Raw genomic sequence first — 14,325 nt, 5'->3', positions numbered from 1 at the left:
AAGCAAATGATAAGAAATGAGAAAAAATGTAAGCCAACTAGTAGAATAAAAATGATCGCAGTCTTTCCAGATAAGATGAAAAATTAAAATAAAATAGTACTGCACCAGACAGGATTCAAACCCACAACAGTCTGCATACCAACCCACTAACTTAATCACCATGCTATGGCACTCTTTGCCATTTCAGCACAATTTTAAAAGTTGTAGTGATCCACAAGGGCAGCAGACCCCGCAAGTTTGGATTAATGCTTGGAAAGAGTGATCCACAAGGAATTTTGACATTGCTTTATGTCGATTATTCCTAAATAAGGGCCCACCAGGAAGAATGGCTGCAGGATGTCATATCTGGGACCTTTAACCTACCCCACTGTATAAGTAGCTTCAAAAAGTCAGTCCTACTCCTGGGAATCTCTTGCAGTAAGAATTTTTAGCAGAATACTTGAACATCGATTGTATTTAACATTCAGTGCAGTATCAGTTCAAAACACAATAAATTTATTTTACTAGTAATTGCTGATTTTGAAACTTCCTGGCAGATTAAAACTGTGTGCCGGTCCGAGACTCGAACTCGGGACCTTTGCCTTTTGCGGGCAAGTGCTCTACCAACTGTGAGGATGGGGTGTGAGTGGTGCTTGGGTAGCTCAGTTGGTAGAGCACTTGCCCACGAAAGGCAAAGGTCCCGAGTTTGAGTCTCGGTCCAGCACACAGTTTTAATCTGCCAGGAAGTTTCATATCAGCGCACACTCTGCTGCAGAGTGAAAATCTCATTCTGAATTGCTGATTTTCGTTGTTATACAGTGATCATCAGACCAGATTCTGAAATACATAACAAAATGGGTCATAAAATAGCAAGACACATACTATTTGCACCAAGGAATTACAGTAAAACAATCTTACTAGAAGATTAGATGGGTAGATCACATAACTAATGAGGACGTATTGAATAGAATTGGGGAGAAGAGGAGTTTGTGGCACAACTTGACAAGAAGAAGGGACCGGTTGGTAGGACATGTTCTGAGGCATCAAGGGATCAGAAATTTAGCATTGGAGGGTAGTGCGGAGGGTAAAAATTGTAGAGGGAGACCAAGAGATGAATACATTAAGCAGATTCAGAAGGATGTAGGCTGCAGTAGGTACTGGGAGATGAAGAAGCTTGCACAGGATAGAGTAGCATGGAGAGCTGCATCAAACAAGTCTCAGAATTGAAGGCCACAACAACAGCAACAGAAGATTAAAAACCAACTTTACCAAATCCATGTTAGGATCGATGTGCAGAGCACTGTGTTATTGCCAAAACTGCTGACTATCCATCAAAATTTAGGATTAAAAGGGTAAAGCTCTAGCCACGATTCCCTGTGTGAGGTGTACTTAATACATTCTAAACCAGAAATAGCTTGTACAGCATGTAAAGACATATTATTACCTAAATGGATAAAAGAATTTTGATTGCTGTCGATTACTATTTTGAATACATTCTTTGATATTCTGAAGATAGCAGGGATCAAATCGAGGGAGTCAAGTGAAGAGTGGATTTTGAGTTCTTGATAGGTATCGATATTGGTGCATATGGAATTACTTTTTCCTGGCATGTGGTGCATTCGAATATACAGCAGATAAGGTGATCAGACTAACCTTTGCTAAATTTGGGGTTGGCACTTTTGTCTGCTGACCCCTTCAGTTCAGGGAGCGAAAGTTTTAAATCTTACTCAGAAACTAGACAGTGGTTAGGAGGGTTGAATGATCCGAAAGGGAAGTGGTGTTTGAGAAGAGAAACAGGGTTGTAGCCTGTCCCAGAGTTACAGTCTATACACTGTGCACTTGTGCAGGCTGTAAGAAACGCAAGAAGAAATATGAAGAGGAAATAAAAGTTCAGGGAGAAGCAATAAAAACATTTAATTTTGGCATTATACTTCTGTCAGACACAGCAAAGGACACTGAAGAGAAGTTGAACAGGTTGGATAGTATCTTCAAAAGACTTTATCTGCTTCTTCATCTATACTCTGCAAACTACCATGAGCTGCACGTCAGGCAGTATGTCCCATTGTACCAGTATTTGGATTTCTTCTCATTCCATTGATGTATGGAACAAGGGAAGAATTTTTGAACATGTATTATGTTAGAGTATAATGACTTTTCTGGATACTAGAAATCTACTCTGTAGGAATCAGCATGAGTTTCGAAAAAGACGATCGTGTAAAACCCAGCTTGCGCTATTCGTCCACGAGACTCAGAGGGCCATAGACACGGGTTCCCAGGTAGATGCCGTGTTTCTAGGTAGATGCCGTGTTTCTTGACTTCCGCAAGGCGTTCGATACAGTTCCCCACAGTCATTTGATGAACAAAGTAAGAGCATATGGACTATCAGACCAATTGAGTGATTGGATTGAAGAGTTCCTAGATAACAGAACGCAGCATGTCATTCTCAATGGAGAGAAGTCTTCCGAAGTAAGAGTGATTTCAGGTGTGCTGCAGGGGAGTGTCATAGGACCGTTGCTATTCACAATATACATAAATGACCTTGTGGATAACATTGGAAGTTCACTGAGGCTTTTTGCAGATGATGCTGTGGTATATCGATAGGTTGTAACAATGGGAAAATTGTACTGAAATGTAGGAGGATCTGCAGCGAATTGACGCATGATGCAGGGAATGGCAATTGAATCTCAGTGTAGACAAGTGTAATGTGCTGTGAATACATAGAAAGAAAGATCCTTTATCATTTTGCTACAATATAGCAGGTCAGCAACTGGAAGCAGTTAATTCCATAAATTATCTGGGAGTAGGCATTAGGAGTGATTCAAAATGGAATGAACATATAAAGTTGATCGTCGGTAAAGCAGATGCCAGACTGAGATTCATTGGAAGAATCCTAAGGAAATGCAATCCGAAAACAAAGGAAGTTGGTTACAGTACACTTGTTCGCCCACTGCTTGAATACTGCTCAGCAGTGTGGGATTCGTACCAGATAGGGTTGATAGAAGAGATAGAGAACATCCAACAGAGAGCAGCGTGCTTCGTTACAGGATCATTTAGTAATCGTGAAAGCATTACAGAGATGGTAGATAAACTCAGTAGCTCGGTACAGGCTTTTTTGAATTTTTGAGAACATGCCTTCACCGAGGAGTCAAGCAACATATTGCTCCCTCCTACGTATATCTCGCGAAGAGACCATGAGGATAAAATCAGAGAGATTAGAGCCCACACAGAGGCATACCGACAATCCTTTTTTCCACGAACAATATGAGACTGGAATAGAAGGGAGAACCAATAGAGGTACTCAAGGTACCCTCCGCCACACACCATCAGGTGGCTTGAGGAGCATGGACGTAGATGTAGATGACTAAGTGGTCAGAGCATCTGTGCCTAGTAAGCAGGAGACTTGGGTTCAACTCCTGGACTGGCACAAATGTTCAACTTTCCCCATTGAGTTTAATCAATGTCCACTCACAGCCAATTCTTTTGTGACTTAAAACAGAAATTTATGTCAGCTTGAGGATCAACTGACAGGACACATCCTAAGGCATGGAGGAATTGTCAGTTTACTAATGGAGGGAAGTGTTGGGGTAAAAATTTGTAGAGAAGGACCAAAGAATGAGTACAGTAAGCGGGCTCAAATAGATGTAGGTTGCAGTGCAGATAACTAGGCCTCTGCAGGCTAGAGTAGTTGGAGAGTTCCAACAAACGAGTCTTCAGACTGAAGAAGGGGAAGGGGAAGGCTGGCCAGCAACAGTGGTACCCCTGCTTAAAAATGTGAAACTTCCCAAAGCTGCTGACATTCTCAATTAAATGTGCCTTCTAAACTTATCTGTTTCCACAATTTATTTTGCAAATACTATATTGTGAGTTAAATAACACTGCATTCAACAAAAGATAGGTGCCTCTAGAAACATGAAATAACTGATTCAGTGTAATTATTTTTCAGTGTTGCAAAATTTTATAGGGTGGTGAAAACACTTTCATAGATGGTGGACTGCGAACTTTTTAGTGGCGTTTATAATGCAGAGATCTTCTACAGGTGCTATCAGAATTCAGTTTGCTCCCTATTCCACCTGCAAATGGAAGGATTTAGGTGGCAGGCCAGGTGAAACTCGTTGAGTATAAATATGACTGAAGATATGCCAACATATTACTGAATCATCTTTTAATTTGTGTCATAATGAAAGCACATTATCCCCAGTGTGGTGAATCTGAGTAATGGAAGAAGAATTTTCATAAGAGCATGTAACTGATACTGATTTCAACATAATGTCTGTAATTTTCTTTCTTGCATGTCCGCATCCCCCATACTTTTCATTGTATTAATTCAGATTCTGAGACCATGCATTCACACAGATTAGACAAGTTTTTGTGTTTAATATCTACATCATTTCCCTTCACCCTATTGTCACTAGTCAATATTTGTTTTATGTTTAAATCCATAAGCTAACTAACTTTTTATTTGCAGGCACTCACAAAATTCCTTAAGTGTGTAAATTGGAAACTGAATGTGGAAGCACGTCAGGCCTTAGATATGTTGAAACAGTGGGCACCTATGGATGTAGAAGATGCGCTGGAACTTTTGGGACCCAATTTTACCCACCCCGCTGTAAGATCTTATTCAGTTGGCAGATTACAGCAGGCTCCTGATGAGGTAAGTTTGTGGGCTACAATGTCTCTAGGTTTTTGTTGTGAGAAGTTTTCAGTGGCCTGTGATTTGCGTATTAATAGTCTGTATCCAAATGCATATTAATTGTCAAAACTGTGCAAATGGATGGTAAGCCAATACTTAATCAGATTATGTACTAAATAATTTGCCAAATAAATTACATCTTTTATTTATATCTAAAAAGAAAGATGATGAAACTTACCAAACAAAAGCGCTGGCAGGTCGATAGACACACAAACAAACACAAACATACACACAAAATTCTAGCTTTCGCAACCAATGGTTGCCTCGTCAGGAAAGAGGGAAGGAGAAGGAAAGACAAAAGGATACGGGTTTTAAGGGAGAGGGTAAGGAGTCATTCCAATCCCGGGAGCGGAAAGACTTATCTTAGGGGGAAAAAAGGACAGGTATACACTCGCGCGCACACACACACACACATATCCATCCACACATACACAGACACAAGCAGCCATTTGTAAAGGCAAAGAGTTTGGGCAGAGATGTCAGTCAGGGCGGATGTACAGAGGCAAAGATGAAGTTGAAAGACAGGTGGGGTATGAGCGGCAGCAAATTGAAATTAGAAATTAGCGGAGATTGAGGCCTGGCGGATAGCGAGAAGAAAGGATATGCTGAAGGGCAAGTTCCCATCTCCGGAGTTCTGACAGGTTGGTGTTAGTGGGAAGTATCCAGATAACCCGGATGGTGTAACACTGTGCCAAGATGTGCTGGCCGTGCACCAAGGCATGTTTAGCCACAGGGTGATCCTCATTACCAACAAACACTGTCTGCCTGTGTCCATTCATGCGAATGGACAGTTTGTTGCTGGTCATTCCCACATAGAACGCTTCACAGTGTAGGCAGGTCAGTTGGTAAATCACGTGGGTGCTTTCACACGTGGCTCTGCCTTTGATCGTGTACACCTTCCGGGTTACAGGACTGGAATAGGTGGTGGTGGGAGGGTGCATGGGACAGGTTTTACACCGGGGGGCGGTTACAGGGGTAGGAGCCAGAGGGTAGGGAAGGTGGTTTGGGGATTTCATAGGGATGAACTAAGAGGTTGCGAAGGTTAGGTGGACGGCGGAAAGACACTCTTGGTGGAGTGGGGAGGATTTCATGAAGGATGGATCTCATTTCAGGGCAGGATTTGAGGAAGTCGTATCCCTGCTGGAGAGCCACATTCAGAATCTGATCCAGTCCCGGAAAGTATCCTGTCACAAGTGGGGCACTTTTGGGGTTCTTCTGTGGAAGGTTCCGGGTTTGAGGAGATGAGGATGTGGCTCTGGTTATTTGCTTCTGTACCAGGTCGGGAGGGTAGTTACGGGATGCAAAAGCTGTTTTTAGGTTGTTGGTGTAATGGTTCAAGGATGCCTTGGTGCACGGCCAGCACATCTTGGCACAGTGTTACACCGTCCGGGTTATCTTGATACTTCCCACTAACACCAACCTGTCAGAACTCCGGAGATGGGAACTTGCCCTTCAGCATATCCTTTCTTCTCGCTATCCGCCAGGCCTCAATCTCCGCTAATTTCTAATTTCAATTTGCCGCCGCTCATACCCCACCTGTCTTTCAACTTCATCTTTGCCTCTGTACATCCGCCCCGACTGACATCTCTGCCCAAACTCTTTGCCTTTACAAATGTCTGCTTGTGTCTGTGTATGTGTGGATGGATATGTGTGTGTGTGCGAGTGTATACCTGTCCTTTTTTCCCCCTAAGGTAAGTCTTTCCGCTCCCGGGATTGGAATGACTCCTTACCCTCTCCCTTAAAACCCATATCCTTTTGTCTTTCCTTCTCCTTCCCTCTTTCCTGACGAGGCAACCATTGGTTGCGAAAGCTAGAATTTTGTGTGTATGTTTGTGTTTGTTTGTGTGTCTATCGACCTGCCAGCGCTTTTGTTTGGTAAGTTTCATCATCTTTCTTTTTAGATATATTTTTCCCACGTGGAATGTTTCCCTCTATTATATTGACATCTTTTATTTGATTCATTAAAATGTGTTAGTGTTAAGTGTATCACTATTACAGTAATAAATAAACCTAGTGGAGAGTTAGTTAATTCTACCATCTCATTACCATCACAAACACTGGGTATAAATCAATGACCATTTGGTACACTGGTGAAACATTGTCTATCTCGCAGTGGTATTTTCATGGACCCCTTGTATCAATAAAGATGATAGAAGTGCATCAGTCTTGAAGTGAGCTATACTCCACAAATGGGGGAAGGGGGGATGGCTTTGACAGTGGCAACCGCCACACTGAAATTGTTACACAGCCATTTCTGATTGCATTGGAGGTGATACTCCACAAGACCTCCTTGCTCTTTGAGAGACCTGAATGGAACTGTATAATCTGTAAAACCAAAATTAAATGTAGTTCATGTTGATAGTAAGGAAGTTCTCATACCTGACCTACTAGGAATGCCAGGCTGGACTAGTTCTTCTGATGAATTTAATGAAAATAAGAGTTACATGATTAATAATCTAGTGTGTACTCCGTGTGCGTACCGGGTGGAGTCATTCCAGATGTGGAAAGGGTCCTCCCGGATGCCATGAAGAGTGCAGGGTGCAGCCAACTGCAGGTGGTTGCTCATGTCGGTACCAGTGATGTGTGTCAGTTTGGATCAGAAGAGATTCTCTCTTTGGTTTCGAGCAGCTAACAGAAGTGGTAAAGACTGCCAGTCTTGCTTTCCAGATGAAAGCAGAGCTGACCCTTTGCAGCGTAGTCGACAGGACCGATTACGGACCTCTGGTATAGAGCCGAGTGGAGGGTCTGAATCAGAGGCTCGGACGGTTCTGCGACCGTGTAGGCTGCAGATTCCTCGACTTGCGCCAGAGGGTGGTTGGGTTTCAGGTTCCGCTGAACCGGTCAGCTATCCACTATACACAGGAGGTGTCTACATGGGTAGCAGGGGCTTTGTGGTGTGGATTGGGCAGTTTTTAGGTTGGAGGGTGTCGGCAAAACACAAGAAGGGCTTCAGTCCAAAGGGTGCAGGCTCAACACAGGAAGAACATAGATATAGGAACCACTGGTATAACAGCTGTAAATTGTCATAGCTGTGTTGGGAAAGTACCAGAGCTCCAAGCACTAATAGAAAGCACTGATGCTCAAATCATTATAGGCACTGAAAGCTGGCTAAAGCCGGATGTAAGCTCAGCCTAAATTTTTGCGAAGAACCTAACAGTGTTCTGAAGGGATAGGCTAAACACAGTTGGCTGTGACGTGTTTGTTGATGTCAGAAGTAGTTTAACTTGTCGCGAATTTGAAGTAGATACTTTCTGTGAGGTAGTATGGGCAGAGGTCACTGTTGGCAACCAGAATAAAATAATAATTGGAAACTTTTACCGACCTCCCAATTCAAATGATACAGTTGCTGAAAGGTTCAAACAAAATGAGTTAGATTTCAAACCCGTACCTGACTCGTACGATAATAGTTGGTAGTGACTTTAATTTACCCTCGATATGTTGGCAAAAATACATGTTAATTCCGGAGTTACGCACAAAATATCATCCGAAATTGTGCTAAACACATTCTCTGACCATTATTTCGAGCAGTTAGTTCATGAGCCCATGCGAATAGTGAGCGGTTGTGAAAACACATTTAACCTCTTTAGCAACAAATAATCCTGAGTTAATAATGAACATCAAAACTAATTCAGGGATTAGTGAACACAGGGTTGTCATAGCGAGATTGAATATTGTAATCCCCAAATCCTCGAAAAATAAGCGAAAAATATACCTATTCAAAAAAGCAGATAAAAATTCACTTTCGTCTTCCTGAGAGACAATCTCCATTCATTCCAAATTAATAATATAAGTGTAGACCAGATGTGGCTTGTATTCAAAGAAATAGTATCGGCAGAAATTGAGAGAATTATACCAAATAAATTAACAAATGACGGAGGTGATCCTCCTTGGTACACAAAACGGGTTAGAACACTGTTGCAGAAACAATGAAACAATCATGCCAAAGTTAAACTGACGCAAAATCCCCAAGATTGGCGATCTTTTACAGAAGCTTGCAATTTAGCACGGACTTCAATGCAAGATGCCTATAATAGTTTCCACAACGAAACTTTGCAGAAAATCCAAAGAGATTCTGGTCGTATGTGAAGTATGTTAGTGGTAAGAAGCCATCAATGCCTTCTCTGCATGACTGCAATGGAGATACTGTCAAAGACAGTGCTGCCAAAGCAGAGTTACTAAACACAGCCTTCTGATATGCATTCACAAAAGACAAAGTAAATATTCCAAAATTCGAGTAGAGAACAGCTGCCAACATGAGTAATGTAAAAGTAAATATCCTCAGAGTAGTGAAACAACTTAAACCACTTAATAAAAGCAAGTCTTCTGGTTTAGACTGTATACCAATTAGGTTCCTTTCGGAGTATGCTGATGCATTAACTCCATACTTACAAATCATATACAACCGTTCGCTCGGCGAAAGATCGGTACCCAGACTGGAAAGTTGCACAGGTTGTACCACTATTCAAGAAAGGTAGTAGGAGTAATCCACTAAATTACAGGCCCATATCGTTAACGTCGATATGCAGCATGAATTTAGAACATATATTGTGTTCGAACATTATGAATTACCTCGAAGAAAATGGTCTATTGACACACAGTCAACATGGGTTTAGAACCCCCCAGGGGATCCACAACTCTTTTGTGAATACGTGCGTAGCGAGCACAGGACCCCGAGCTAATGTGGCCTTCCTTCTTTTCCGGGCTGCATACCTTCCCCTTCCCCATCCCCCATCTTCGCCCCCCCCCCCCCCCCCCCCCATCTCTGGCTCTTTCCTTCCCTTTCTCCCCCTCTGGGAGTATGGTTTGTGCCTACGTCCGGAGACGGACGCTCGAAACTGCTACAAATTCCTTGCTTTCTACACTTGCAAGTCTTCGTCCTTCCTCTGTCCTTCTCTTTTCCTTCCCTCTTCTCTTTGCCCTTTTCTCTGCTGCAGCGTTTGAGACCCCTCTTCTTTCCTTTCCCTTTCTCTTTTTTCCTCCCTGTGCGTGTCTGAAGGCCGACCCACGCACTTCCATGCTTAGCCGGTGACGGGGTAACGCGTAATTCCCCACCCCGGGTAGACAGGTAGGACACGTACGTACCCCCTGGTAACGGCCAGGCCCAGGGAGGGGTGATTACCCGAGCTGATACCTTCCGAAAGTGCCGATTGGTCCCTCCGTCCGTTTGTCGGGAGGTGTGACCTGAGGTGTGAACAATCACCTAAGGTGGGAGTGCCCTCAGGGAGGGCCCCCACAAGGGGGGAGCGCACCATCGGAGACGCCGGTAATCATGGGGGATTCTTCCGCAATGGTTTCCTCACCTTCCACTATGTCTGCTCACAAACGTAAGTTCACAGAGTCTCAGCCACAGTCAGTTCTTCCATCGTTGCCACAGTTCCTTGTTGTTTCTTGGTCTGACGAAGGTCACGACTTCTCCACGGTCAACCCTTTCTTTATTCAGAAAGGTGTCGACGCAATTGCAGGTCCTGTAAAGTCTTGTTCCAGATTATGGAATGGCACCCTGTTGTTAGAAACAGTCAGTGCCCTCCAGGCACAAAAATTGCTGCGTAACTCACTACTACACACCTTCCCTGTCCGGGTGGAACCGCACCGTACTTTAAATTCCTCGCGTGGAGTCGTTTATACACGCTCCCTCGATGGATTGTCTGATGAAGAAATTCAGCACTACCTGTCTGACCAGGGCGTAACGGCTGTTCATAGGGTTATGAAAAGGGTTGACACGAACATCATTCCAACCCGCACTGTCTTCTTGACATTTGACAAAGTTCAACTCCCATCGAAAATCAAAGCAGGCTATGAAATAATTTCCGTTCACCCTTACGTCCCAAACCCTAAGCGTTGCTATCAGTGTCAGCTGTTCAATCACACCAGCCAGTCCTGTTCCAATCCGGCCAAATGTGTTACGTGTGGCAAAGATGCCCATGAGGGTGCTTGTCCACCTCCATCCCCTCGCTGCATCAACTGTATGGGTGACCACGCTGCTTCCTCTCGAGATTGTCCCATTTTTAAGGACGAAAAGCTCATCCAGGAAATTAGAGTAAAGAAAAAGGTGTCGACCTTTGCTGCTCGAAAATTATTCGCCAGTCGACAGCCCACGATGCCTCAGAAAGGAAAATACAGCACTGTCCTTGCTTCTCCTCAGCCAACAAAGGAGGCGGCCACGCAGACTTGCGACCTCACCTTTAGTGCCACGGTCGTCAGATCGGCCAGTGCAAAGATCGCCCGTTCACCTCACCACTTTCGCCTGCCCACTCTCTGGCTTACCCTTCGTCGAGTTCTGCTAAATCTCAAGCCCAAAAGTCAGACACCAAGACTTCGAAAAAAGAGCATACTCGTGAAGAGTTTTTACGTACGGCAACTTCCCAACCATCGGTTCCTCCTTCCTCTAAACATCATACTTCCAAGAAGGCCACAAAGAAACCCAGTTCCTCTCCTTCTCCGCCAAGGCGTGTCCCATCTACAGCACCACCTGGCGGAAATCGCCCTCGGCCGTCTTCTGTGTCGCCGAGGCGCACTGCTGGCGGCCGATCAACCGGCCGATCGCTGGTGGCAGGAGCTGCTCCTGACCAACCTATGGATCAGGATCTTCTGCCTTCGGCTGAATGCCATTCCATGCTGTCGGTCGCAAGCTCAGAGCAGTCGTTCAGTTGACAGCGACCTTGGTCACATTCCTCCATTTTCTGTTCACCCTATGTCCATTATCCACTGGAATATCCGCGGTATTCGAGCCATTCGGGATGAATTGTCGATCCTCTTACGATCCTACTCGCCGGTCATCTTCTGTCTTCAGGAAACAAAGCTGCATCCCCATGACCGCTTTGTTCTCCCTCATTTTCAGTCCGTCCGATATGATCTCCCCTCTGTTGAAGGCACTCCAGCACATGGAGGACTCATGATTCTTCTCCATGAAACTCTCCATTATCACCCAATCCATTTAAACATTTCCTTCCAAGCTGTCGCCGTCCGTCTTTCCCTTTCCGGATACACGTTCTCTCTTTGTACTGTATACATTCCATCATCCACACCAATGGCACGAGCTGATCTCCTTCATCTTCTTGGTCAGCTTCCACCCCCATATTTGCTGGTTGGGGACTTCAATGCCCACCACCCACTTTGGGGATCTCCACATCCTTGTCCACGAGGCTCACTATTGCTAGGCGTCTTCCACCAAGCAGATCTAGTTTGCCTCAACACTGGGGTCCCTGCATTTTTGTCTGCCTCCACGACAAATTTATCTCATTTGGACCTTGCGGTCGGTACTGTTCCGCTAGCTCGGCACTTCGAATGGTTCGCCCTTGATGATACACACTCGAGTGACCACTTTCCATGTGTCCTTAGACTGCAGCCTCAACTGCCCTACATGCGCCCGCGACGCTGGAAGTTTGCCCAAGCCGATTGGACACTTTTTTCGTCTCTAGGGACATTCGATGACCGTCACTTTCCCAGCGTCGACGATGAGGTCACACATATTACCGACGTTATTCTTACAGCTGCAGAACATTCAATACCACGCACCTCCAAATTGCCCCGGCGCGCCCCAGTTCCTTGGTGGAACGAGGCATGCCGTGATGCATTACGTGAGTGGCGACGTGCTCTCCGCGTTTTCCGCCACCATCCTACTTTGGCCAACTGTATCTGCTATAAGCAGTTCCGAGCGCGATGCCGTCGTGTCATCCGCGATAGCAAGAAGGCAAGCTGGAAATTCTTTATTAGCTCATTTAACACCTTCACTCCCTCCACGGAAGTTTGGAGTCGGCTTCGACGGTTCTCAGGCGCGCCTAGTTTCTCCCCGGTCTCTGGGCTCACTGTCGCGCATGACACTTGTTGGGTCAGCACTTTGCTGAGATTTCGAGCTCTTCAAATTACCCGCCAGCGTTTCTCCCGTAGAAACGTGCAGCGGAAGTGCGACCTCTTGCTTTCTCCTCTCAAAATCGCGAAAGCTACAAAACTGTTTTCTCCTTGCGGGAACTCCAACATGCACTCTCTTCTTCTCGCTTCTCCGCCCCAGGACCGGATGGTATCCACGTCCAAATGTTGCTGCATTTATCAACCCTTAGTCTGCGTTACCTCCTTTGCCTTTATAATCGAATTTGGACCGACAGTACTTTTCCCAGACGATGGCGGGAAGCTGTTCTGAAACCTGGAAAGGACAAACATCTCCCCTCTAGCTATCGCCCCATTTCTCTCACGAGTAGTGTCTGTAAGGTTTTGGAGCGTATGGTGAATTACCATTTAGCGTGGTGGCTGGAATCCCGAAGTCTTTTAACACCTGCCCAATGAGGATTCTGAAAGCATCGTTCTGCAGTTGACCATTATGTTGCTCTCTCCACTTATATCATGAACAATTTTCTCCGGAAACGCCAAACAGTAGCAATATTTTTTGATCTGGAGAGAGCATACGATACCTGTTGGAAGACAGGCATCCTCCGCACACTGTTCTCTTGGGGCTTTCGAGGTCGGCTGCCCCTTTTTCTTCGCGAATTTATGGCAGAGCACACATTTAGGGTGCGGGTGAACACTACTCTCTCCCATACTTTCTCCCAAGAAAACGGGGTACCCCAGGGCTCCGTGCTGAGTGTTGTACTGTTTGCCATTGCCATCAATCCAATTATGGATTGTCTCCTTCCTGATGTCTCGGGCTCCCTCTTTGTGGATGATTTTGCGATCTACTACAGCTCTCAACGGACCAGCCTTCTTGAACGACGTCTTCAAGGATGTCTCGATCGCCTCCACTCTTGGAGCATCGAAACTGGCTTCCGTTTTTCTCCCAGTAAGACCGTTTGTGTTAATTTTTGGCAACGTAAGGAGTTTCTTCCGCACTCCTTACATCTAGGTCCTGTCAACCTTCCGTTTTCAAATGTCACTAAATTCTTGGGTCTTATGTTTGACAGAAAACTGTGCTGGTCCTCCCATGTTTCCTATCTTTCGGCTCGCTGTCTGCGATCACTTAACACCCTCCGCGTCCTGAATGGTACCTCCTGGGGAGTGGACCGAGTGGTCCTTCTCTGCCTCTATCGCGCCTTAGTGTGCTCGAAATTGGACTATGGAAGCATGGTCTACTCCTCTGCTCGGCCGTCTATTCTTCGGCGTCTCGACTCTATCCACCACTGTGGATTACATTTAGTGTCTGGAGCTTTTTACACCAGCCCTGTGGAAAGCCTTTATGCTGAGACTGCTGAACCTCCGCTGTCCAACCGGCGAGCAGTCCTTCTGAGTCGTTATGCTAGCCATCTGTCTTCCATGCCTGCCAATCCAGCCCATGACCTTTTTTTCGACGCCTCCTTTGATGTAGGGTATGCAGGCCGCCCCTCCTCCCTACTACCACCGGGAGTCCGCTTCCGTCAACTGCTCCATTCTCTTTCCTTCCACTTTCCTAAAACCTTCTTGACAACTTGGGGTACAGCACCGCCTTGGCTCCGTCCCCGGATCTGCCTGCTCCGTGACCTTTGTCGATTTCCCAAGGATGGTACCCCTTCACTTGTTTATCGTCAGGCATTTGCTGCTCTATGTGCACAAATGACGGACGCCACATTTATTTACACCGACGGCTCGAAAACATCGTTAGGTATAGGGAGGGAGTGCCTATATTGTTGGCGACACCCCAAATCACTTTCGGCTTCCCGACCAGTGTTCGGTTTATACTGCGGAGCTTTACG

The 14,325-nt window shown here is 45.4% G+C and overlaps 1 protein-coding gene across 2 annotated transcripts in view; it reads left to right on the top strand.

The window, feature by feature from the left end:
* LOC124804755 (phosphatidylinositol 3-kinase catalytic subunit type 3) overlaps window positions 1-14,325 on the top strand; it is a 93,740-nt gene that overhangs the window by 16,688 nt on the left and 62,727 nt on the right. For both annotated transcript variants that reach the window (XM_047265063.1, XM_047265062.1), the window contains exon 8: window positions 4,445-4,630. In XM_047265063.1, the coding sequence (XP_047121019.1) occupies window positions 4,445-4,630 (186 nt within the window). The remainder of the gene's footprint in view (window positions 1-4,444; window positions 4,631-14,325) is intronic.

This window comes from Schistocerca piceifrons, chromosome 7 (genome assembly GCF_021461385.2).
Source record: "Schistocerca piceifrons isolate TAMUIC-IGC-003096 chromosome 7, iqSchPice1.1, whole genome shotgun sequence".
Lineage (NCBI taxonomy): Eukaryota > Metazoa > Arthropoda > Insecta > Orthoptera > Acrididae > Schistocerca > Schistocerca piceifrons.
The sequence above is the reverse complement of the archived record's forward strand: the minus strand, read 5'-3'. Positions and strand labels throughout refer to the sequence as shown.